The following is a 23,577-nucleotide window of genomic DNA, read 5'->3' on the forward strand; positions in this document are numbered from 1 at the left end:
ATGAAAATAATATTAATTATAAGTCAATATTGTTCTCACAGAATTGGAAAAGGTATTTTTCCTGGATATGGTGTCCTCCAAATTTAAACAATTTTATCTAAAAGGTATGGGTGAGGCTAGATGAGAAGAGTATGCAGGGATCGGTGAAATGTGGTCTCAGAAGCCCTTGTTCATTTCAATTGCACTTTTTTATACAGGGCTGGGTGCATATAGTAGCTGCATTACAGGTCATTATATTTATGCTTCTTTTCCTACCCTACCAACCACTGGCAACCACAGATTTTTGCTTTAAAACTGAAGCACTTGCAAGTTAAGAATCAATATCAAGTTCATGAAAAGTACAGATGAAGCATAATAAACAGCTGTAGTTCTACATCACAATTTTTTTCAGATATTAACATTTTGTTTTATTGTTTTATATTTTTTAAATGAATACATAATTCCAAATGGCACTGCAGTGCCCTGGTGCCCCACTTCCATTCCATCTAATTCTCTTTCTGCTGTTATGTAGATACCACTTCTCTAGCTTTTGTGTTTAACATTCCCAAAATAGTTTTGCAGTTTAACCCCTGCATTAATTCACATATGCATTTATCAGAACAACAAATCATTCAAATGCTTTCAAATTTAAAAAAAGAGCTATCCCACTATGTGCATTTGAAGTTGATATTTTTCCTATATGTTTTACTGGGACTTATCCAGTTGACATATACAGTTCTTGTTCATTTATTTTTCATTGTACAGTAGTCCATATTTAAACAAACTATAACTTATTATCCATTATTCTGATGATGCATACTTAGGTCATTTTTAATTATACCTCAAAGTGTGCAATGAAGTTTGTATGCCTCCCTCCTTCAGCACACTCATTCATTCTAGGTTGTTTTTGAGGCACTGGGATAGATGCAATGATAGAAAAAAAAGACAACTCCTGATTTCATGAAATTCACAGGTTATGGTTGAGATAAATAAACAAGTGAACAAATAAATATGTCATAAAAGTTCTAGAAGGATAAAGAAAGCAAGAAGAAAGATGACAAAGAATGACAGCATGCTGTGCTAGATGTGGCCAGTGAAATCCCCTCTGGGGAAGTAACTCACATGCATGGTAAGAAAGTCACATGCACACAAGGGGTGGGAAGCCCCATTCCAGGCAGAAGGATCAGCAAGTGCAATGACCTTGATATAGGAGTGTGTGTGCCAAGTTCATTCAATGACAGCAAAGATACAGTGAGTGACCTATGAGGAAAGTGGCTGGAAATGAGTTTGGAGAAGTAGTCAAAGTCTACATGAGCTGGACTTCAGTCCTAAGTGCTTTGGATTTTATTGTAGGTATGTTGGGAAGCTTTGGGACATTTTGAAAAGCAGAATATCACTGGACTTGGTTTCAAGAGGTTTACTCTGGCTTCTGTGTAGAGCATAGCACTGAGTAGAAAGGAAGACCAGTTAGGAGTCAACTGGTTGCCTGGAGGGAAAAGACGTGGGCTTGCATAGCCTGGCAGGGTGGAGATGGTGACAGGTGATTTATGTTGAGACTGGATCTTGCAGTTTTGGGACTGGATCAGATGTGATGTGAAAGAATTAACCAAGTCCGGGATGATGCCCAGGGCTTTGACTTGACACTGAGTGAACAATGGGACCATTTTGTGGGCAGGGAAAGGAACAGACCTGGAGACAGGGATTCAATGTGTAGAACACATTGGAAATGCCCGCTCAGCATCCAAATGGACTGTTCTGTGGTTGGTCTGTATTTTCTGTTAGAAGTTAGGACTGGAGAGTTTAATTTGGAAATGAAATGCATATGGAAGAAATCTCAAGCCACTGGCCTGCATGAGCTCACTCAAGGAGTGAGTACAAATGGAGCACAAGTCTGAACACTGAGCTCCTTCACTCTGACATCCAACTTGTGGAAAACATACAAAAGATTCTCTACCTACGTTTATTCCAGGTGTGAATGGCAATTCTGTAGACTTCAAGGACTTGGAAGGACTTTAGAAATAACCAAGACATACACCTATCATAACATTCTTCACATTGCCAAGGAATTGTTGAGTCACTTGGCTTACCCTTTGAACAGATCAAAACTGACTGCAAGGCAGGAGGCATTTCTTATACAGTTTTGAATTCTCAGCATTTAGCACAGTGCTTGGTACCCAGTAAGCCCTCCACAATTTTTTAAAAAATGACAGTAGAGGCTAAGGGTGATACAGCACATATTTGGTATGTGTGAAGTCCTGGGTTCAATCCCAAGAACTCCAAAAAGATATCAAATGCAAAAATGACAGTATCAAAAAGAAATACTAGAAAATGACTATGTGAGCCCCACCATCTTACAAGTAGGGAAACTGGGGCCCAGGAGGCTATTCCCTTGCCCAAGGTCACATAGTAAAGAGATAGTGACATGAATCTCATCACCTCTACTGTTACTCCTCCCTCTGTTTTAATTATATATAATGTGGAATAAATTATGGCATTCAGCATATTGATAGAGAGGTAAATAGTGAAGTACTCTTACTAAAACTAGGTATCTGTGGCCCTAGAAAAACTGTAAATGTACGACTACATCCAAGGAAAAACCCTTTCATCAGGTATGGTGGGCCAGACATACCTATAAATAGGTCCTATATATGTCCCAAGAACAAATAAACTGTTCAGTCACATTCACAGGTGATAGATACAAAGAAGAAGGAACCCATTTAACTGGGCATGGTGGTGTGGGCCTGTAATCCCCGCGATTTAGGACACTAAGGCAGGAGGACTGGAAATTCAAGGCTAACCTCGCAATTTAGGTTCAGCAATTTAGCTAGACCCTGTCTGTCTCAAAATAAAAAATAAGATGGGCTGGGGAATGTTGCTCAGTGGTAAAGCACCCCTGGGTTCAATCCCCAGTACCAAGGAAATAAACACGTACATACATATGTAAGGAAGTAAAAATAAAAGAGAAAGAACCCATTCTGAAGAGGAGGAAACTGAAGGCCTGAGATTCATGAGCATAGGGACAGATAGAACCTAAACCTGGATCTCCTGTCAGTGTCCACTGAGACATGGGGCCAGAGGTGTTCAGTTAAGATAGCATCATTCCTCCCGCCCTCAGCTTCCCTCTGCTAAGGCAAGGACCTTCAAATTCTTCTCCATGCTTTTCCTTTGACAAATATTTGGAAAACACATTGTTTCCAAAATTTCACTGAAAGGGACACAGGTCCAGAAATGCCAACAATTTGCTAAAGTAATTCCTATTTACTTCCATGTCTGTTGTTTATATCTTCTATTCCAGAACTCAAATGAGGGGTGAGAGGGCACATCAAATCATGTGTTAAGTTTAATTGGCTTGGCAAAACAAAATAGAGGAAAAGAAGGTGCAGACATTATAAGACAGAAATCATTTTCACAGATTGCAAATAGGGACCGTATGTGGCACTCTTATATTTTAAGCAATATACAAAAAAATCTAGTATAAGAAAGTATATAGGGGAAAATACACTATGTTTAATAGGTCAATAAACTTAATGTTATACCTCAGACAGCAAGAACTAACTTTGAAGAAAGGTATTTTATACTAACTTAAGAGCAGAAAAAAAAGTCAGTTACTAATATGCGGGTCTAGGGAGCTCCAAAGCATTAATAGATACCTTTAATTAAAAATCCAAGAGTTTTAAAAGTTGCATATTTTCTTGTTCAAATAAAAAAATTATTTTTAACATTTTTTTATTACCTTTTTTCTTCAAATCTTCATCAGGCTCATACATCTCAATGATCTGCATTGCCCTTTTAACATCATAAAATGGGAATAAAATTTCATTCAGTCGAGGATCTCGTTGATGCTATGATGAGAAAATAACTCCATTTAGGTTGACATTTCTCACCTTAGAGGCATTTCACATTTCTAAGTATATAATTTCTAAAACAGATCTAGCTAGAATTTAATGTTTATAATGACAAAGATTGGATTTCACTGCCTTCCTGTCTTTTTTCCTAAAATATACTTCAAAAAGTCCAAATTTGGGAGTACTTTTTTGGTTCCTCTCACTGAACTGGAGGGAGAGGAAATATGGGGCTTTTTCCCCCTTCAAAAGTTGAAGGCTGTATAATATAGTGTGTGTGTCCAATGTATTGTCTTCTATTTTCCATATCATATTTGTTAGGCACAACTGTCTATAAAATGTGAGGTCAAAATATTTTATAATGTTAAAGATTCAATGTTAAAAATAGTACTAAAAAGAAAAGCAAAAAAATCCAAAACAGTTCTAATAAACATCATATATTAACTTAAGTGCCAAAGCAAAAGCAAAACCAAAACAATTCCAAAAAACCTCCCTAATGTTAGGCAGGCAAACATCATTTCCTTTTCATTACATCTTTCTACATCAATAAGAGACTTTTGGGTCACCCTGAAAACTTCATTTTCTCAAGTTGGTATTTTTTCAAAATAAAGTGTCATAATGAAAGTTAGAATAAGGAATATTGATAAGTTATAAACCATATCAAATCTGTATTTAAATACAGTAGTACAGAAACATCTTTCTTGCTATTGTTTTTCTTTTCTTCTTTTTTTTTTTTCTTTTGTATTGAAGACTGAACCCAGGGACACTCAATTACTGAGCTACATTCCTAGCCTTTTTAATTTTTTTATTTTGAGACAGGGTCTTGCTAAATTTCACAGTTCAGCCACAAATCAAGATCTTTCTGTTTTAGCCTCCCAAGTTGCTGGGATTATAGGTGCATACCACCACACCTGGACTCACTTTGAACTTTAACTCAGTTTCCCTGAGAAAATTGTCTGGGCAGAAAGTACATGACATCATCCTTTTCAAATTAACACTTAAGATACTTCTGGAGTTGCTTCCTGAAGTGAAGTCATCCGTATTTCACAGATACAGTGAAAAGTCCTTACTACCTGACTTAGCTACAATCTGTATGTGTGTGTGTGTGTGTGTGTGTGTGTGTGTGTGTGTGTGTGTGTGTGTGTAGGCAGTGGATCCATTAAACTTCCTTACTGTGGATGACAGGTTTGTATCATGTCCTTGGTCATATCTCAAATAAATGAATGAATGAATAAATAAATAAAGCAAACTTTCATGGAATAATGAATGATAAGCAGATGTGAGCAAGATCTTTTCAATAAGTTGGACCTCAGCAACAATTCTTTACCCAAATATATGCACAGGCTTTGAAAGACATTGGAAAGGTATTTTAAAAGCAATGGTTAAAAGTTCATATGGATTTCCCTTCCCCATTTGTTTTGGGATGATCATTTGGAAAGAAGTCTATACTGAGAATGAATGTCTTTGACCAATGGAACATTTGGCATTTCCTAAAGCATGGGTGGTCTTAGCCTTTTCTCATTTTCCCACCTCCCACCGTTGAGTGAAGAGTGTTATTATAAGGGATTGATATATTTTGGCAGTTTATCCCAATGAAGCATGCTTCTGTTGTAATCTGAGAAATTATAGCTCATAACAGCTCACAACCATGCAAATGCCAAAGCAGAAACTGTTATATTTATAACGGGTCTTGAGAATACAAAGAACAAAAATGATGGTATGTGCACAGAAAAAAATATTAAGGTGGGCCATGGAGTGCCAGGCAAGCAAAGGCATGCTGCACTTTGTTTAGAAAATGATGCCACCATGCAGCAGAGCCCTCTGTTCAAGGAAATGACCAGCTGTGCCCCAAGTGAGAATGCACTGTTTTAAAAGCAAACCAAAAAACCTCTCCCTAGGTATCTCCTTCTTCCCATAAAACAATAGCATGGAAGATCCTTTTTAAGACTTCAGAGCAGTTAACTTAGAGTTGGTCACTGTATTTCTCTTCCAGATTAAAATGAAGTCTTTTGACTTAAGAGATATGTGCATTGATAAGTATTCTGGACTGATGGAGATGATGGGGCAAATCCATATGAATTAAAAAAGTGATAGAAAGAAGGAATATTCAGCTATGGAGAGGGAAGAGATAAAGTTGGAGAAAGGAGGAGAGGGAATTCAGACATCTTAATGTATTTATACATGTATACATGTGTGTATTCTACACTGTTATTTAAAGTGTGGACTGTGGATGGCAGCAGCAATGTCACCAGCATCTGGGAAACCTATTAGAAATGCAGATTCTCAGACCCCATGCTTCCATCTACTGAATCTGATTCTCTGGGGTGGAATATACTAATTCATATTTTAATAAGCTTTTCAGTGATTCTTATACACTCAAATTTAAGAAGCTCTAATCTGTAATGATATGCATCTTAGCACATTTGCATATCCATGCCAAAAAAAAAAAAAAGGTACCTAAGACCTTCTATCAAAAGCAATAACCAGGAAAACTCAGTCTTACAATGTATGTCTCATAATCCACTATTCTAAAAATTATATTCACAGTGAAAATCAGCATGCAGTGCAGACAATGTGAAACTGCATTTGTCTTTGCATCTATTCTGCCAGATAACACATTTTTTTGCTTTCCCTACAATTATCACATTTAAAAGAAAATCTGGATAATCCAGAGGCAGGGAAACAAATGGTAAGATTTAGAGTCACAAAACTACAATTTTTATGTAAAAAATGCAATGAGAAGAAAATGATATCCAGGCAATCTCAGAGTAATGAGATTGCAGAAGAGTTCAACTTAGACACAGCACTATGAAGCTGATTCTTCACAGCTCTGAGGGACCATTGGTTTTCAATCGGGTAAACAATGTACCAAGAACATTCACCTCATGGTATCCCGTGCTTTGACAAATGAAATTCTAAATAGCTTCCAAAAGTAGGTCACAAAATTGTGCCCAAGACAATGAGGAGATACTGGACAAGTCCCCATTACTCTGTCCTTCTTGAGAAAAGGCACTGACTGACTTCAAAACAGGTAGCATTGGGAGAGATGGATGTTGATATAAGTAATATTCAAAAAAGATATAAGAAAGAGAAAGGAATAAGCTTGCTCAAAAAATGAAATACATCTTTCTTTTCTCTCTTTGCCTGTGCATTGAAGAATAAGATATTGTGAAACAGATGGTGAAACCTTTCTCATATATTTCCAAATGCAGAAATTAAAAAAAAAAAAATCCAGTGTAGCCCTAATGTGATTATATGACAGTGTGAGGCAGGGGAAGCTAACCAATAAAAGAAAATAAAGCCAACTCCTGACTAAGGTGGCCATGTGCCACCTGTTGCCCCTCTTCCTTTTTGATCTTTCTTTCCTACCCTCCATGCGTCACTCAATTCTGCTCTTAGTTTTTACTATCTTTGTAAGAAGTCAAACAGGAAAATGATGGCAATACTAAAATCAATTTAGTTTCTCACTGGGAACAGGGAAAAAGGAGTTGAAACTAACTGAAGTTCAGAGACTTTAATTCTGCCACAAACAGGCAACTGTGTTGACAGTAGATCTGACCATGTGGCAAATCCCATGAAGTGCTTCCACCAGCCTTCCTAGATGCCAGTTTGTTATTTTCATAAATTTGGCAAAGAAAGTTTCCCTCTGTCTATTGGGTGGAACCTAGAGACATGCTATGGCAAAATTTTAGATGTGATTGATGGATTTTCATGACTAAATTCTTTATCAGAAAGAATATATATTTTACACACACACACACACACACACACATTATTTCCATAGTCTTCTCACTCATACTAAGCATTCCAAGGAAGAATCCAGTAATCTACTATTATAGTGCTGCACAAACTTTAATGTGAAGAGATCAAGTTATATGCAGACTCTGACTTAGTAGATCTGGATGGGGTTGGAGATTCTGCATTTGTAACTAGCTCTCCCAGTGATGTCAGTACTGCTGGTCCACAGATTACATGTTTTTGGAGCAAAGACCAAGGAGATACTGAGAAGCAGGTGAGAAGGCAGATGTAAAGCTACCACTGACAGGCTAGTGAGTGTTCATGGCATGGATAGAGAAGAGGTGGCATAGACCCCAACAGAGACCTAAAGAGTAAATGACTGATCATTTTTTCTCTCCTTCCCATGTCCTGCAGGTACAAGGGAGTACAGTGAACAGAATTTCCACAGAATGAATAAGAAGGTGTGGGAGTCAACGTAGCGTTTTTTTAACATAAAGGAGATTTCTATTATCTGTTCTAGTTGGTTATTGCTGATAGACATGTGTATCTACGGGTTTTTGCTTTCCTCATTGGTTCTATAGTTACCTTGATGAGTTCTTCGGTTAACTATTTTTGATACCCAGGTGGACCATCAACAACTGCATTCACAGAGGCTAAAGTCTTGTACTTTCCAGTGTTTCTGAGTTTTCCCTGTCTTATTGCATGATCCAAGGCTTCCGATGCAATGGTGAACACTGGCCTATTGAGATTACATGGTTAAGGCATTTTTAAAATGTTGCAATACAGTCTTTTGGATCATAGACCCTTATATTCCAAGGCCAGATTCATTCTTGAGAGAGCGCATTCTGTCCCCTTTTGGCATGGGTTTTGAAAAGAGACACAGCCCAGTTATGTTCATAGTTAACAACTATGTTTTTCTTCCACATTAAAATTAAATCTTTTGACTTAAAGGTAAGTTTCTGTTTTATTTTTCTTTTTGGAGAGACTGAAGGGGCAAAGGCAGGACTCAAGAGTGTGAGGTGTTGGCAAATGTTCTCTGGATTTGACAACTTCTTCAAGGAGACTCTCATAGTTTTTTCTAGTCCTTGTTGTATTCACTGGGACAGCAACTGAAGAGATCAGGGGCGGAAAGATGGATTAATAATAAAGGTTCTCTAATTTCTTGAACTGGCTTACAGTTTCAATGACCTGAAGAAATCTACAATGGCACTGATTCCATCAGTCCCATTCAAAAGCTCAAGCCACCACCTTATTGTCAAGGAGAAGCCAAATAGAAAGAAACATAAAAACTGGAAGAATACAATTATCTACTGTCATGGTAGAGATAAAACCTTCTAATAATATAGAAATTTGATGTCAAAGCAAAAAAATATGCGGGATCAGATCTATTTTTTTTAAAAATTAAAGACTTAAAAAATTTTAAATACAAATGGAAACATTTTTAAAATAAAACTTTTGATAAAATTTTAACCATGAAATTTAAATGAAAAATTTAAGTAAAATTTTATAGAAATTGCAAGAGTGATATTTGGGTAGACCAAAAAAAAAAAAAAAAAAAAAACCCATAAAAGCATAAAAGGAAATGTATCAGATACAAGCCAAGGAAGGCTGCACCTATCCACCTATCCTCAGGGCTACTTCTGAATTTGAACATGAAGTGTGTAGGAAGGTCTCTATTTAATAGATGACTGGGTGCCTGTTCCATTCCATGTCAGAGCACATAAGAAGTCTTATTTTAGGAGACCACAAATTGATGACACAGTAGATTGTCTTCTCACTACTATCTTCCCTTGTTGGTAGGAAGCCCATTACAGCCCATGTTACCAAATTCAAGATGATCAATTAACCGAAGAGCATGAGGAAGCTGAGGAAAGTTAAAAAAAAAAAAAAAACACACAAAAGGAGGAAGAAGGGGGGGTGGTCCAGGAAATGAAGCAAGACGATTTAATTTCTGAGTGACTGTGACATAAGAATGTGGATCATATTTGGGTAAAGATTTTGAACATAATATTCGCATGACTAGAAACCAGTGGAGTGGAAAACCTTGAAACATTTTCAAGTAAAATACATATTGAATTGTACCAAAAGGATGATTTAAATGGAGAGGCCTCCGTGCAGGCATATGAAATCCCTTCTCTTTTTTGCCTCAGTGCATTCAGACTGGTTGATATACAGTTTCTAAAGTGTGACCCTATAAATCGGAAGCCACTGAACCTTCACAAGGAATGAAAAGAGATGACCTCTGGCAATGTGAAGCCACTGATTGCCTGTTGTCTTTTCTGAAGGCAATACTTCCTATCTAGCATGATACCATCTTTTCTTGTTCTTCTTTTTTTTTTTTTTTGTGGTACTTGGGATTGAACTCCAGGTCTCAAACATGGGAGGCAAGCTCTCTGCCTCTGAACTACATTCCCAGCCCATCTTCTTCTTCTTTCTTTCTTTCTTTTTTTATGATGAGGATCGAACATAGGGCCTTCCTAAGCATGAACCCTACCACTAACCTCTATCTCCCATGCCAATTCCTATCTTTTCTAATGATTTTCTTTATAGAATATGATGATTAACTTAAATTAATTTGTAACAAAAATAGGCTGCCTATCCCTCACTCAAACCCTTCTTATTATTCATGAATTGGGGGAAAAAAAGTGATTTTTTTTTTCCCTAAGAGGCTTGATGGGTTTTGCTGAAGAGAAAAAATTTTTTGTACATGTAAAGAAAAAAAAAAGTTCATTTCAGTTGTAATAAATGTGACCTTTACTTGTCCTAAAATATTTTTCTTTTGTGCTTACGCAAATTTTGTCAACCAGTTTTGGTGGTTAAGTGAATCATGTTCTAAAATTAGCTCTGAGCTTGTTATAAAAATAAAAAGTAAAAATTTAACTAGCAATCCAATTGGCCTAATACTCAATAGATTATTTTCACCCAGGAACTCAAGTGTTTTTCTTGTCAAAATATTCTATGGGAACCTACATATTTTTCTTACATGCAATCCATTAAAAGACAAAAATAAAGCTTTCCAGTCCATGCAAAGGGTATGACAGAAAGTTAGCAATGGAAAATCCAACTACAGGGTGGTAAACTGGATCCATTCTCTTTATATTTAATCAAATCAACAAGAAAAAAAAAAGAACCTTAAATATCATCTTGCAAAACACATAGACATTTAATTAAATAAATATATTACAAAATACACACATACACACAGAAGCAGAGCTTCATATTACAGCAGGAAACCAACAAAAAGCAGTGTGCAAAGCCAACATAAAGGAAGCACATATACACCCGGGAAGGAGCTGATTTTTGCACCTGGTAAAGCCATCATGGAAAGATCAGCAGGTCAGAAGCAAAGCAAAGATGGGCAGAGGACACAGGCATGCAATGAGGACACTGGGGACGCAAGCCACTGCACACAGACTTTATGGAGTTAATGTATGAAAAAGCTTACTTCATTTAGAAAGCTCACTAATTGGTCTACCGTTAAATAATCAGTTTTGTCTCCATTGCTGAAAAGAAATTTATTAGAAAAAGTAAGTTTTTGTATACGATGCTACAGTAGGCACGATTTACATGTTGACATTTGTTGATAATTCTAAACTTATTGTCTAACCCTGTCATAGTGGCAAATTCTTAAAATGGCCAGAGACTGTTTGTAAGGGGGAAAAACCCAAAATGACAAAGGAAAGAAAACACTCCCACTATGTCACAGAAGGTGTCTGCAATTCTTTAGCATTACCGAAAATGTTATTTCAAAACAACATGTAAGTCATCCATTTGAAATCATTGGAATGAATGAACTTTTCAACAACATATTAATATTCCAAATTGAATCTAGTTAGTTCACATAAGGGGTTAATACCTAAAGGAGCAGGTTAAAATTGTAGGTAGTTAGTAAAGCCAATGCCGGGGGTGGGGGGGGGGGTGGGATTCCAGGTGCTGAAATTAATTTATGTCAAAGTTTCTTAAAATCTCAGAGTGAACTTGCATACTGATAAACTAAGGGGTGAAAAATGTAACCCTAACTAGAATATTCCTAGCACTACCAACATCCTATATTAAAGTATTATAGCAAAAAATGTTTTAAAAATCTAAAAGAACAAGTATAATAATTACACAACACTTTCTCATAATTGGAACTTACATTTTTTTAAACAGATCTTCTATATCTGTCCGAGGACAAATTTTTTGTGTCAGTTCATAGAACTTTTCATAAGTAAAGGCAGCAGGTTCAATTTCATCGTTCTGTAAAGAATAAAAGAATGTCACAAATTAAGGACCTTTTTTTTTTCTTGGAGTAGGATACAGATCTATAAGGTCATGAAGCCAAGTATAGCACTTGGCATCCCAGAAGCCAGGAGTCCAACTTCCTAGCCACCCTGCTAGATCAGACAGTATGAGAGTGAGCACTTATAGTTACTAGGACCCCACGGACTATATGTGTGAACATCTGGCTACAGCAGGGTTTCCCTGGGAAACATCCCAAAGATCAAATACAAATATTTTCTCTCTCTTTCTCTCTCCTTGAGGAAGAAAGTAGGTGCTTACTTAAAGGACGCTGAGTGAATCAAGTCTGATATTTAATAATGCTTATTTTGTGAATTGTCAGAAGTCCACAGAAAGGGGCTTCCTTAGGAGAACATATTACTTGCCACACTGAAATGTGCATTTCAAATAGAACTTGTTAAAGTGGACACAGGGTTAGATTTTTCTTGCAGTCCATAAATTAATTTCGATTATCTTCAGTCAGAAGGGACACAGCCACAGATGATTGATTTGTGGAGGAATGCTTTATAAAGTATTGCAAGGTCATCTTGAAGAACAATTTATTAGTTAATTATTCACATAGACTTTGTACCTAATTGAGACTGTATGACTGGACCTCTCTAAAATAAGCTCCATAAATTGTGTAAAGAATAGCCTGACAAAAATCACTCTAAAGTAAATAGTTAAATTCTCAAAACTTTGGTTAAAATGCTTAGAGAGAGGAAAGGAGGAGAAGAGAAAATTAATGGTACTATATGTTACTGAATCTAATTGAGACCAGTTTAATAGAAATGATCTAGCTCATCAGATATGAGAGCATAAATAACAAAATGATTTTAGAAACATGTGACGTTAATGAATACCTTTCCACTGGGAAGACCCAACTCCTTGAGTGCTTGAAAGATCACCTTCTCTGTTTTCCCCGATGCAAAGGTTCTAGTGATACTGGAGCAGAAGAGAAATAAAGTCACTGTTCATTCTGCTTTCTCTGATGCAAATATCTAAGCAATTCTAGGGATGGTGGGACTATGGGGAAAAGAAAAACAGATTAAAACTGCTTTTCATTTGTGGGTGCTTTTCATTCCCCACACCAGCTCTTCCTAAGTCCCTCTGGTCACCAAAGCTGATTCTGCTACTGATGCAATGTGATTCTAAGACAAGAGGTCCCCTTAGGTGCTTGTGAACACCAGGGAGACCAGAGGGTTACACAGTGGTGGAGAAAACATGACACATTTTGATCCTAAGAAATTATTTTCTTAGGCAAAAGGAATATGGTAGATGGGAGAATAGCTGTAGAATCAAATCTCATGTTGACAACATTTGGATCTTAGGGAAAGAACAGCCCCATAAAACTCAGTCCAGCCTAGGATTGCTGTTCTGTTTTTTCATATTTACTATGGTTGAAACACCTCATTGGATATATTTTGATTTTGATTTCATGCTAAGCACTCTTGAGTCACTTGGCAATATCAGCTGCTTCAAGAATTAGAGATATTACGAAAGTGATAGGTTGCGGGGGGAGGGGGTAATGATCCAGTGTTTCAACAGAATCTTGCCACTATCCTGAGCCATGGTATTACTGAATAGCTTTGTAACTAGTACAAGGTGCATCAAGGCAAGTCAAATGCATAACACTCTAATGAGTGCATTTCCTGGTATTGGTAAGAGTAGGAAAGAGAATTCTCAATATAAATGCACAGGTGATGCAAAGAATGAAAGCCATCAAGGGAAGGCTTTGGTGCTCTGGAGCTCCACACTTGGTTCTAAGTTGAGCCTCAGCCACCAAAGAAGCCTTCATTCACTCCCTGGCTGGAAGCCCAATGTGACCATGTTTAAACATTACCAACATCATTTAAACTCTAAGTGCAGATAGCCATCTTTGACTTGAAGATGGAGCTTACTTTCGCCTGTGAAGCGTGGCTTTGTAACATATTGTGAGCACCGGAGGGGTTTTTAACAGAGTCTCAGGCACAACCTTTTCATACATTCCAGCATTCATACTAAGTGAAAGGCAGGTTCTACACTGTAAGCAGCATTCATACTAAGTGAAAGGCAGGTTCTACATATAAGCACTGAGAGCCAGTTACTATACATGAGTGGGAAAAAGCACCACTTCAACTGCAGAGTACAACTCCCCAAAACTGGGAGGAAGGAACTTTGGGTGAATGAGTTATTATGTGTTCGTTCAAAGCCTTATTGTTTCATACAAAGTCCAAGAATACTTCAAGAACTATATTTTTAAGAGTGCTTGAGTCTGTTATATTTCAGTGGAAGGAGGCCTATGAATCTGCAGACATGGTAGAGCATGGGTGTGTGATCTTAACAAACTGCTCGACAGATTTCTAGTACGGAGGGTGCTATGTTCCAATTTTCTTATGTCCAATATGTTTATACAATTCGTATATTGAACCAGGTGAGAGGCAATTTATCTAGTCTTTCTAATTCGGGGGGTGAGGGAAGATAGAGTGTCTTTCTTTAAAAAAAGAGAAAAAGCACATTAAGTTAATGTAAGAACTACGTATCTACAGCAGGATCAGGTGCCTATAATTAGGAGGAAAATCTTTGCATAGTAATCTCAGGGAAGTCCCAGCTAACTCAAGCCTCCATTAGGTTTGGACAAGCCTGATATAACACAATGAAAACTGATCAACAGGGTCATAGATGCATTAAATATGGAGCCTGAGACTTGAGGGTAAAAGAGAATCTATACTATGGAGAGGGGAAAGTGTATAGGAGTAGAATTTTTTCACAAGTGCTTGGCTAGGTGCAAAGAAAGGACCAGAGTGTGGGAGAGAAAGGAGGTGGGAGAAGCAGCAGGAGGGACTGCTTTGAGGCCCACCTTGTCAAGAGAGTACTTGGGCTGGGCAATCCTACCTCAGATTCGCTAACCTTATTCTACAAGAAAACAAAGCCAGGCTAGAAAATGGGAGCAAGAATTCAAATAGACCATTTTCCAGGAGTGGTGTCTATTTCCTTTATTATAGGCACTTTTATGAATCATTCTTTTTTTATTTTCTGGCAGTGCTAAGGATCAAACCCAGGGCCTCACACATGCTAAGCAAACACCTCACCAATGAGCAGCATCCCTAGCCCTCTGAATCATTCTTCAGTTCCCATTCACACTGGGACCAGGGGTTATGGACTGAAGGTGAATTCTTTGGGTTTCTCAAAAGATGCCCTTTAACAGGGTTCTTGAGAGAAACACACTAAATTCAGGCTGGGGTCATTTTAGATATTATGGAGTTATTTCAAGGAAATGTAGTATGTGTATAGTTGTTTACAAAGGGACTTTGATTTATGCAGCTCCTTATATATTATACATATAGCCTCATGCTCAAAGAGTTCAGTTCAGTGCTGCACGCTAACAGGCACTCAATGAGATTTTGTTGAATCAAAATAAACTATCCCCTTCCCCAAAAAGGAATGTTAAAAAGCAAATACACTTTTGTTGTGTCCAGTCCTATTACAGTTCTGGTTAAATTCCATAGTTCAGGGGACCTTGCAAGTGGCTAAGAGAGCAACAATCCTAGAAACTTAAGGAGCCTACACAAGGTCTGCAATGTATCCAATGATTTTAAAACCATCTTCTGACACAGTCACAGAAGATTCTTGTAGTGAAGCAATGGGGCACTGCCCTACAGGATCAACCCAGGACATTTATGGGTGACACGGGACTGGGCTGCTACCACCACATGCCTGAGATTCTTGGCTCCTTTTCTACAATTGTCCCCCTCAGGACCTCCTCCAGCCATTGCCCACAACCACTGTCTTGCTTCCCATTACTCAACTCTCTAGCCACAGAACCCCGCTCCAGGTTACAAGTGATGGAAAACAGGAAAAGAGCTATTTTCAAAGCTTTGGTCCAAGTGGGAGAGGAAATGAAAAGAGAAGGGCAGCCTGTGTAAGTTTACGTATGTAAAAAGAAAAGGGAAGAGGGAGGCAAGGAGTGAGACTTCTTCATTTGTCATTCCTGCAATTTCCTGGATATTACATTTTTGGTTTAATCCTGAAGAACAGGGGCTATTCTCAAACTATGTAATGGCAATGAAGCCAGATCCTTTTTAACAGATGAACATGATGTACACTACATTAACAGTTTCCATTTTTTAAACTCGAAAATGATAGTGATGAAATGACATTTTTAAAGTGTTTATGCTTCATATCCATTAAAACATTCAGAACAATTTCCACCAAACCCTTGGCAGCTCATCTACCAGGAGAGAGTTATCTGCTCTTGGTTGGCATGGTATCAATTCTCCATCAGCTCTAAAAAACTGCCCCCAGATCACAGATGTCTCATGTCAAACACTTGTTAGTACTAGCAAGCATTAAAGGGTCCATGCTGAAGAAAGTAAAAGAAGATGCAAAAAATCTAGGTTATTCCTACCAAAAAGGTGGTAACAGCTTTGTCCGTGAATGTGCTGGATAAAGATCAATGAAATCAGAAGAGGCTTCTAAGCTTAGCTTATAACCATAGTTTGATTGGTAGCATTCATACAAATGAAATCAGAAGTGCTAGTTAGAAGTGCTTGATCACAATCTATGTGCTTCCATTTTGTCCATTTCCTGAATCTTATCTTGGAAGAAAAGAAAGGATAGAAAGGCGTGACAAACAGATTCAACTGACATTTCTGTTCATCACATTGCTATCTGTGCTCCCTAAAGTTTGGGCATATTACTTCAATATTGATTTTAAATAAATCTGTAATCTCTACACAGCAATAGCTGTAGGATGTAAGGATACATTAAAATAATTGTTCTGCTATAGCTTAACTGAACAAAGGGGTTTTAAATAAAATAAGGGGTGGTGTAGAGCATCTTTGCTCTCAACTATCAGTCAAGGGTGCTAAGAAGCCTGTTTTAAATAAAAATTCTAAAATCCACTTCTCACCAAGTTATTAAATAAAAACCAGAGATCTTAAATGTGTATATATAAGATGTTTATAAATATATATATATATGTTTATAAATATATATATATGTATATATATATTTGTAAAGACCACAACAATTGCATGAGGTCTGAGAGCCTGTAAGCTCTCATACACTGTCCAGGTCTTCGTGATTTCTGTTTCCGATTTGCTCATAAATATCTCAGCAATGTCTCACTGATACTTAAGTTCAGGATTCTTATAACATATGGAATTAAGAAAAATGACGACTTCTGTTCACATTGACAAGAGTAATCCGGGGCATGGAGATATACGTGCAGGGATGCAGAATGGAAGCTTCAGAGCAGAACAAAGCACCTAGACAGGGAGGGTGGAAAAGAACAACTGGAAATGCCACTGCTGACCAGGGTCCACTCAAATGCTATGTACTTGGTGACCTATTTGCCTTATCTGTGAAGGATAAATCAGTTCTAAGACCCAGAACTACTGGGTGGAATTTTTTGCTATTTATTAGTTTGTTTCTTTGCCAAACTGATGTCCAGAGAAGACCTCAACATGAACCTGAGTCTGGAGAATCCTGGAAGCACGGGTTGGTTTCTGGGGATCCTGTGTTTGATGCAGGTTGTGGGTTTAGGTTCATGAGTCCAAATGCCCTTCTGGTGTTGTGTGGATAGTTGGTGCTCTGGGGCCCAGTCTGTCTTCTGGAATTTTTATGAATGCTTATAAAAACACCAAACAAAATGATCCAGTTTGGTAAAGAATTCCCATCAGTGCTAGATGTGGTGGCACAAATGTGTAATCCCCAGCCCTGGGAGGCAGAGGCAGAAGGATTACAAGCTCAAGGTCAGCTTTAGTAACTTTGTGAGACCCTGTCTCAAAAAAAAAAAAAAAAAAAAAAAAAAGGGCTGGGAGATGTAACTCAGTGGTTAAGTGATCCTGGATTCAAACCCCAGTAAAAAAAAAAAAAAAAAAAAAAAGAATTCCCATCACTATCATTCCAAGAACTTTCAACTATATACATCATTAACAAACCCCAAATCCTGGAAGAAAATCAGCACAAAAAAGGGATGCACAGGGAATCCTCAGAGGGTGAAATGTATCAGCACAAAACTATGAAAGAGGATGTGGCTGGCTAGTGTCCTCTTCCTTTTTGACTGCACCTGAATGTGTTTTCCTTTGTCACTGTTAACCTGGGGAGGGTTGGAAAGGATATGGCAGATCTTTGGTGTATGTGGTTTCAAATCTTAACCTAATCCTAATCTAATACCAGTGTAATGGTATCCGGGGGTGAAGCTTTGGGAAGTGATTAGACCATGAGGGCGGAGCCCTCATAAACAGAATTAGTGCACTGATTCAAGGGACCTCAGAGAGATCTCTACCCCTCTTATCACAGTGCAAAGGCACAGCCAGAGGACAGCAATCTTCAGCCTGGAAAAAGGCCCTCACCAGAACTGGCCCAGGCTGGCACCCTGATCTTAAGACTTCCAGCCTCCAAAACTATGAGAAATAAACTTGTGTTGCTTGTTAGCCATCCAGCCTGTGGTACCTTGTTACAGCAGCCTGAACTAAGACAGTACCCCTGAGCAGCAAAGCAAAAATGAAATGTCTAGAGGCAGCATGCTTCCAAGACAGTCCATACACTGCTGCTATAGTAGGTGCATGGAATAAACTTCAATTAACTGATGGTTGCTCAGGTAAACTGATAAAAGAAATTTTAATCCTAAAACTCACTATCTCAAGATTTTAAAAAATAACACTACATTTCCCAATATTCTTTATCAGAATCAATTCTACCTGTTCTGAGTAAAAATACAACTTCACTTTCACACATGATTTTTATAGTCTGAACACAGCACTTGACAAAATGATTCAAACTAAGTTTCCAGAAATGTCTTAGAGGCAATTAACACACAATACTTGCAGAGAGCTCTGCCTTTAGTTTGGTATCATGGAGCTTGGCCAAGAATAACTTACCTCCTAACTGGAATTTTACCAGTTGTGTTGGTCATAAATGCCAATTTCATCCAGCTGGAAAACAACAGCAACAACATTGTTTTAGAGTTTATTAGAAGGAACAGCCTCAATCCAATTAAGAACTTTAAAACAAGCTTATTCCAACAAAAACATCTATTCCACAAGTCTTACATAATTATGTAGTATGGGATGAATTGGGGCTGTCAGACTTAGTAGATAAAAATATAGTATCTTCAGGTAAATTTGAGTTCCAGATAGGTAGCATAGTATTTTAGCATAAGTATGCCCTATATAAGTATAATACTTGGAACACATAGTAAAACATTATCTGTTACTTATCCGAAATTCATTTAGCTGACGATCCAATGTTTCATCTGGCAAACCTAGATGAACCAAACATTTGGTTGCTTACATTGAGCAACAAACACTACCAGTACTTATTTGTGATTGTTCTCATACTTAGTTTTTGTTCTTTATTAATATACCAAGGTGATAGGAAACGAAAATATACAGTGATGCCAGTCAGCCTTCCTGAGGACCCATGATGACCCACCACTCCCAGATCCCAGTGCTACAACATAGATCAAGGGTCCACCCTTCATTAACCTTTAATAGTAAGAGAAGGTAATCATAATGGTGGGTAACTCCATGTTCTCCCTATGCTCATGGGCTGCATGGGGATCCAGAACATTTATTTATATTTTAGAGCTAGGATTGTTCTTAGTTTATGATTCCCATTCTCACTGTTTTCAGTTAATAAGAGCCTAACCATCTACAGAACATCAGGACTTGGTTAAGTTTCTGTTTTAGGTCAAGTTTCTTGGAAGAACAAGTGACTACTTCTTCAGAAGACGTTTGTAGGAAAAGGGAGTGAGGGAAGCAGATTGGGCAGGGAAGATGGTTAAGCAAAGCTGTGGTCTCAGCTGGAGCTTTATCCTGATCTCCTGTGATGTGCACTGGCCTTGGCGGCACGGGAATGGTCTTCTGTTTCCTGTTTCATCCTTCTTCCTTCACAGAGGAGAAGGAAGCATCATTATCAGGCATGGAGGCTTCTATTTAGCAGAGAGCAATTTTCTGGAGAAGTCAACAGGTCTGAGCTGCTGGTAGGTGGGTGAAGACCAGCTCCACAAAGGCATCTGGACAGAATGCCATCAAATTTGGTGTCTGGATATGAATATCTGGGTCACTGTATCAGTAAGCCTTCCAAAGTCTTTGATCCTTTGGGACTATCAGTACCCAAAGTCACAAGACTAAAATTTCCATTAAGTTTCTCTTAAGAAAATATGACAGAAAAAAAGAGAAAAAAAATTTAAAAAATATGCCAGAGTCACTGTAAAGAAAAGAAAAAGCTGCTCCACAGCAAATAGGACTTTACAAAACTAAATAAGTTCCTTCCACTATGATGATGGAGAGAAAGTTGGAGAAATAGTATAAAATTCAAATAACTAGTATTGCAGGAGAAATGATGAAGCCAGATACTGGGCTAGATGCTTTCCAATTTCACCTACATGGTAATTTTGATTCCCACATGGGAAAAATGAAACTGAGAAATTGCCTGAATTGGCAACGCTGGGGTCCATAGCCTAGATCCATACCTGTGGTATGACCAGGAGGTAAAGACCAAGAGTGCCCTAGGACTGGCCTGTTTACCCACTGCCAAACAGGGATGATGAGTCACAGAATCACACTCTTGATGCCAGGGCCTATATTTGAGAGATGGGAACTCATCCCCACAATTTCTCCATGTGATTCCTTTTGGCATCTCACAGACTCCTACCAATAGTCCTGTAAATGTAGGCAGCTACACACCCTTATGGATCCACCACTTTGAAAGAGGCTAACATTTGACTTTGTCCAGAATTTCATCTTGGAAAATTTTCATGTTGCCTTGAAAGATTTAGTTTGAGTAGGGTTAAAAGCTACCACTGTAGTACTCCTCTGGATTTTAGATGAAATGAGCTATGGTAAGACCTTCGGATCCTTGACCAAATGCTTGATTGAATTTTAGAATGAAATTCACAAGGACGGGTGGATTCCTGATTGTGGCTCAACAACAGGCATTAGACCAGGGGCCAGGGCCTCCCTTTACACCCTAGCAAAAGCTGTTTCTGTAAATGCTTCTCTCTACCATGCTCCCCACTTCTATTTCATTCAGTGGAGGTCTGAGCTACTCTGGTATTCAATTATGGGTCCCAGGCATGTAGAACTACCTATCAGGACACTGGAGACACAAAAGCCAATGGTCACAACCCACAGGCTATGAAGTGGCTAGGGTTCCAGTAGCTTTTGGCCATCAGTCACTTGCTTCTCCTGGGCTTGGGGCTGTGGGTTCATCATACATGCTCTGCCAGGTTGTATGAAGAATATAGGTGTGTGTTGGTTAGTTCATCTTCCAAGGTTAGGAAAGTAGAGGGGAAAGGCAGGCAGGACATAAAGCCTAAGTATTTCTTAGGTTTTATTTCCTAAGGTGACCATTGCTTGATAATTTTTAAGAACAAAGGGCAATGCAAACATAACTCACTGTTTCTTGAGGCATGTCATCGGACTGACGTTGTTGGCCCTGAAGTTGTGTATGATTGATCTCAGGCCTTCTACCCATTGCTGAAAGAAAGAAAAAAGTGTTTCTTGGTGAGCAAATGTGCTGCAGCTAAATAAGGTTTTTTTTTTGTTTTGTTTTGTTTTGTTTTGTGTTTTTTTAAATCAGACAGCCTATATTCATTTTGTGTAATAAAAATATGAACTTTTCTTTTATCCCCTTCCTGCCACATAGCCATCTACATTTTGCATGCTCATTTTTCATCCTTTAATAAACAGCTTTCATTCTTTCCATGAAGATAAATGTGGCATCTATAGTTCCATAAAACATGGAGTTGCCACAAAGGAATGCTGCCCACTGATTGACTTTTTAAACTTTCTATTTGCAGTCTGCAATAGCTTAAATATAAGCCCTTTTTTAGTTGCTGGCAATCTCAGATCTTCCTAAAAAATATTATGTAACACATGATGACCTATCTCCCTATTCCTGTTTTAGAGAATGAATACATAGGGGTCCTTCCATTGTGTGATTCTTTCAATCTATGTTTGTTACATATTTTACCTGTCTTGTGTTTTCCAACAAAGCTTTGAAAGGTAAAAGATTCTTTCATTGCCTGGGAACCCAGACCAAGCAGTGATGAGCTCATGCGATTTCTGTATAAGGACTTGTCCTCAGTTGTAGTTCATATCATCAGTCCATGGATTTACAAGGAAAACTGAAGGAAGATTGAGCCTGGCAGAGAAGCAATCTGGATCTCTAAAAGGGCCTTTTACTAGAAAAGGCCATTCCATGAACAAACGCAAACCCTGTTCTTGAATCCAGTAACTGATGCCAACAAACACTGTCAAAACATCACACCCTCAATAAAATACTCTGCAGCAAATTGGTATTGGGAGTCAAACAGAACCATGGCGCACACTTAAGCAGCTTCCTTACCTTCTTAGACTTATTGTTTGACTGCTTAGGTTTATTGCTCAGTGGTAAGACAGGAAAAGTATTTTGGAATAGACAGCAATATAGATGGAAACACTACCTACACCATTCACATATGGTATTTGAATTTAAATGAAATAAATGTAAAATTCAGCATCTCAGGTGCACAAGGCACATTTCAAAAGCTAACTCAAAAGCTCACATGGGATTGATGGCTACCATACTGGAGAGTACAAATAGGAACATTTCCATCATCACAGAAGTTTCTGCTTGACAGTCCGACACATTACAACCAGGTTTAGCATGGTCAAGTGATTTAATCCTTGCAAGGGCCAGAGGTGAAGACTCAACTATGAGCATGTATTTGGTTTTGCTTCTTTTAACTTTGTGTTAAAATACACATAATATAAAATTTAATCATTTTAAGTGAATAGATCAGTGGCATAAGTCCATTCAGCATACTGTGCTGCCCTCAACATGACATATCTCACTAAATTGGACAAACTGGTCTTGAACTCATGGTCTTCCTGCCTCAGCCTCTTGGGTTGCTGGGATTACAGGTGAGCAACACCCACCCCGACCACCATTCTACTTTCTGTCTCTATACTTTCAACTATTCTCAGTAACTCAAATAAATGGAATTATACAGGATGTTTTCTCCTTTGGCTTGTTTCACTCTGAATAATGTCCTTAAGGTCCTTTTATACTTTAATGTATTCAGCATTTTCTGCCTTTTCATGGATGAAGAATATTCCATGGCAGGGATATTCCACATTTTACTTATTTATTCTTCAGTCAATGGACATGTGGGTCACTTCCACTCTTTGGCTATTATGGATGATGCTGCTATCTGAATGCTGGTACATGAGTAGCTCTATCCCTGCTTTCATTCTTTTGGGTAACCATCTAGAAGTGGAATTGTTGGATCATATGGTAATTCTATTTTAATTTTTTGAGGAACCATCATACTGTTTTCTGTGGCAGGTGTCCCATCTCACATTCTTACTAACAATGTCCAACGGTTCTAGTTTTTCCCATATCCTCACTTGCTATTTTCTGAGTTTTTTGAATGGAGTCATCCTGATGGATGTGAATCTCACAGGGTTTTTCCTGCTTCTTTTGTGCTCCAGTCATTCCTAACAGATTTCTGAGGGGAATTGGGAGCCTTCAGACATAAATCTCCCTTTACAACTAGCAAAGACCAGTTTTCTGAGAACCATGCGTAGCATCAGAAGCTTCAGCAAAGCTGATGGTGAGGTCAGAATTCTGAGGGAGGAGGAAGAAATTAAAAAGTAGCGTGAAAGAAACGCCTCACTTATTTTTTCATTGTCAGACCGCTCTTCCTCTGTCAGGCTAAATGTGGACTATAGCTCCCTGGAGATTATCAAATATCCTGTTATTGGCCTAACAAACCACAGGCCCA

At 38.1% G+C, this 23,577-nt stretch overlaps 1 protein-coding gene across 13 annotated transcripts in view; it reads right to left on the minus strand.

The window, feature by feature from the left end:
* The window catches only part of PLCB4 (phospholipase C beta 4), a 389,153-nt gene that overhangs the window by 85,238 nt on the left and 280,338 nt on the right, over window positions 1–23,577 (minus strand). For all 13 annotated transcript variants that reach the window (XM_079129403.1, XM_079129411.1, XM_079129408.1 and 10 more), the window contains 6 exons: window positions 21,207–21,286; window positions 18,686–18,739; window positions 12,683–12,764; window positions 11,698–11,798; window positions 11,005–11,062; window positions 3,713–3,821 (listed from right to left, as the gene is read on the minus strand). In XM_079129403.1, coding sequence (XP_078985529.1) covers window positions 3,713–3,821; window positions 11,005–11,062; window positions 11,698–11,798; window positions 12,683–12,764; window positions 18,686–18,739; window positions 21,207–21,286 — 484 coding nt within the window. The remainder of the gene's footprint in view (window positions 1–3,712; window positions 3,822–11,004; window positions 11,063–11,697; window positions 11,799–12,682; window positions 12,765–18,685; window positions 18,740–21,206; window positions 21,287–23,577) is intronic.

This window comes from Sciurus vulgaris (genome assembly GCF_902686455.1).
Source record: "Sciurus vulgaris genome assembly, chromosome: 2".
In the NCBI taxonomy this organism is placed as follows: domain Eukaryota; kingdom Metazoa; phylum Chordata; class Mammalia; order Rodentia; family Sciuridae; genus Sciurus; species Sciurus vulgaris.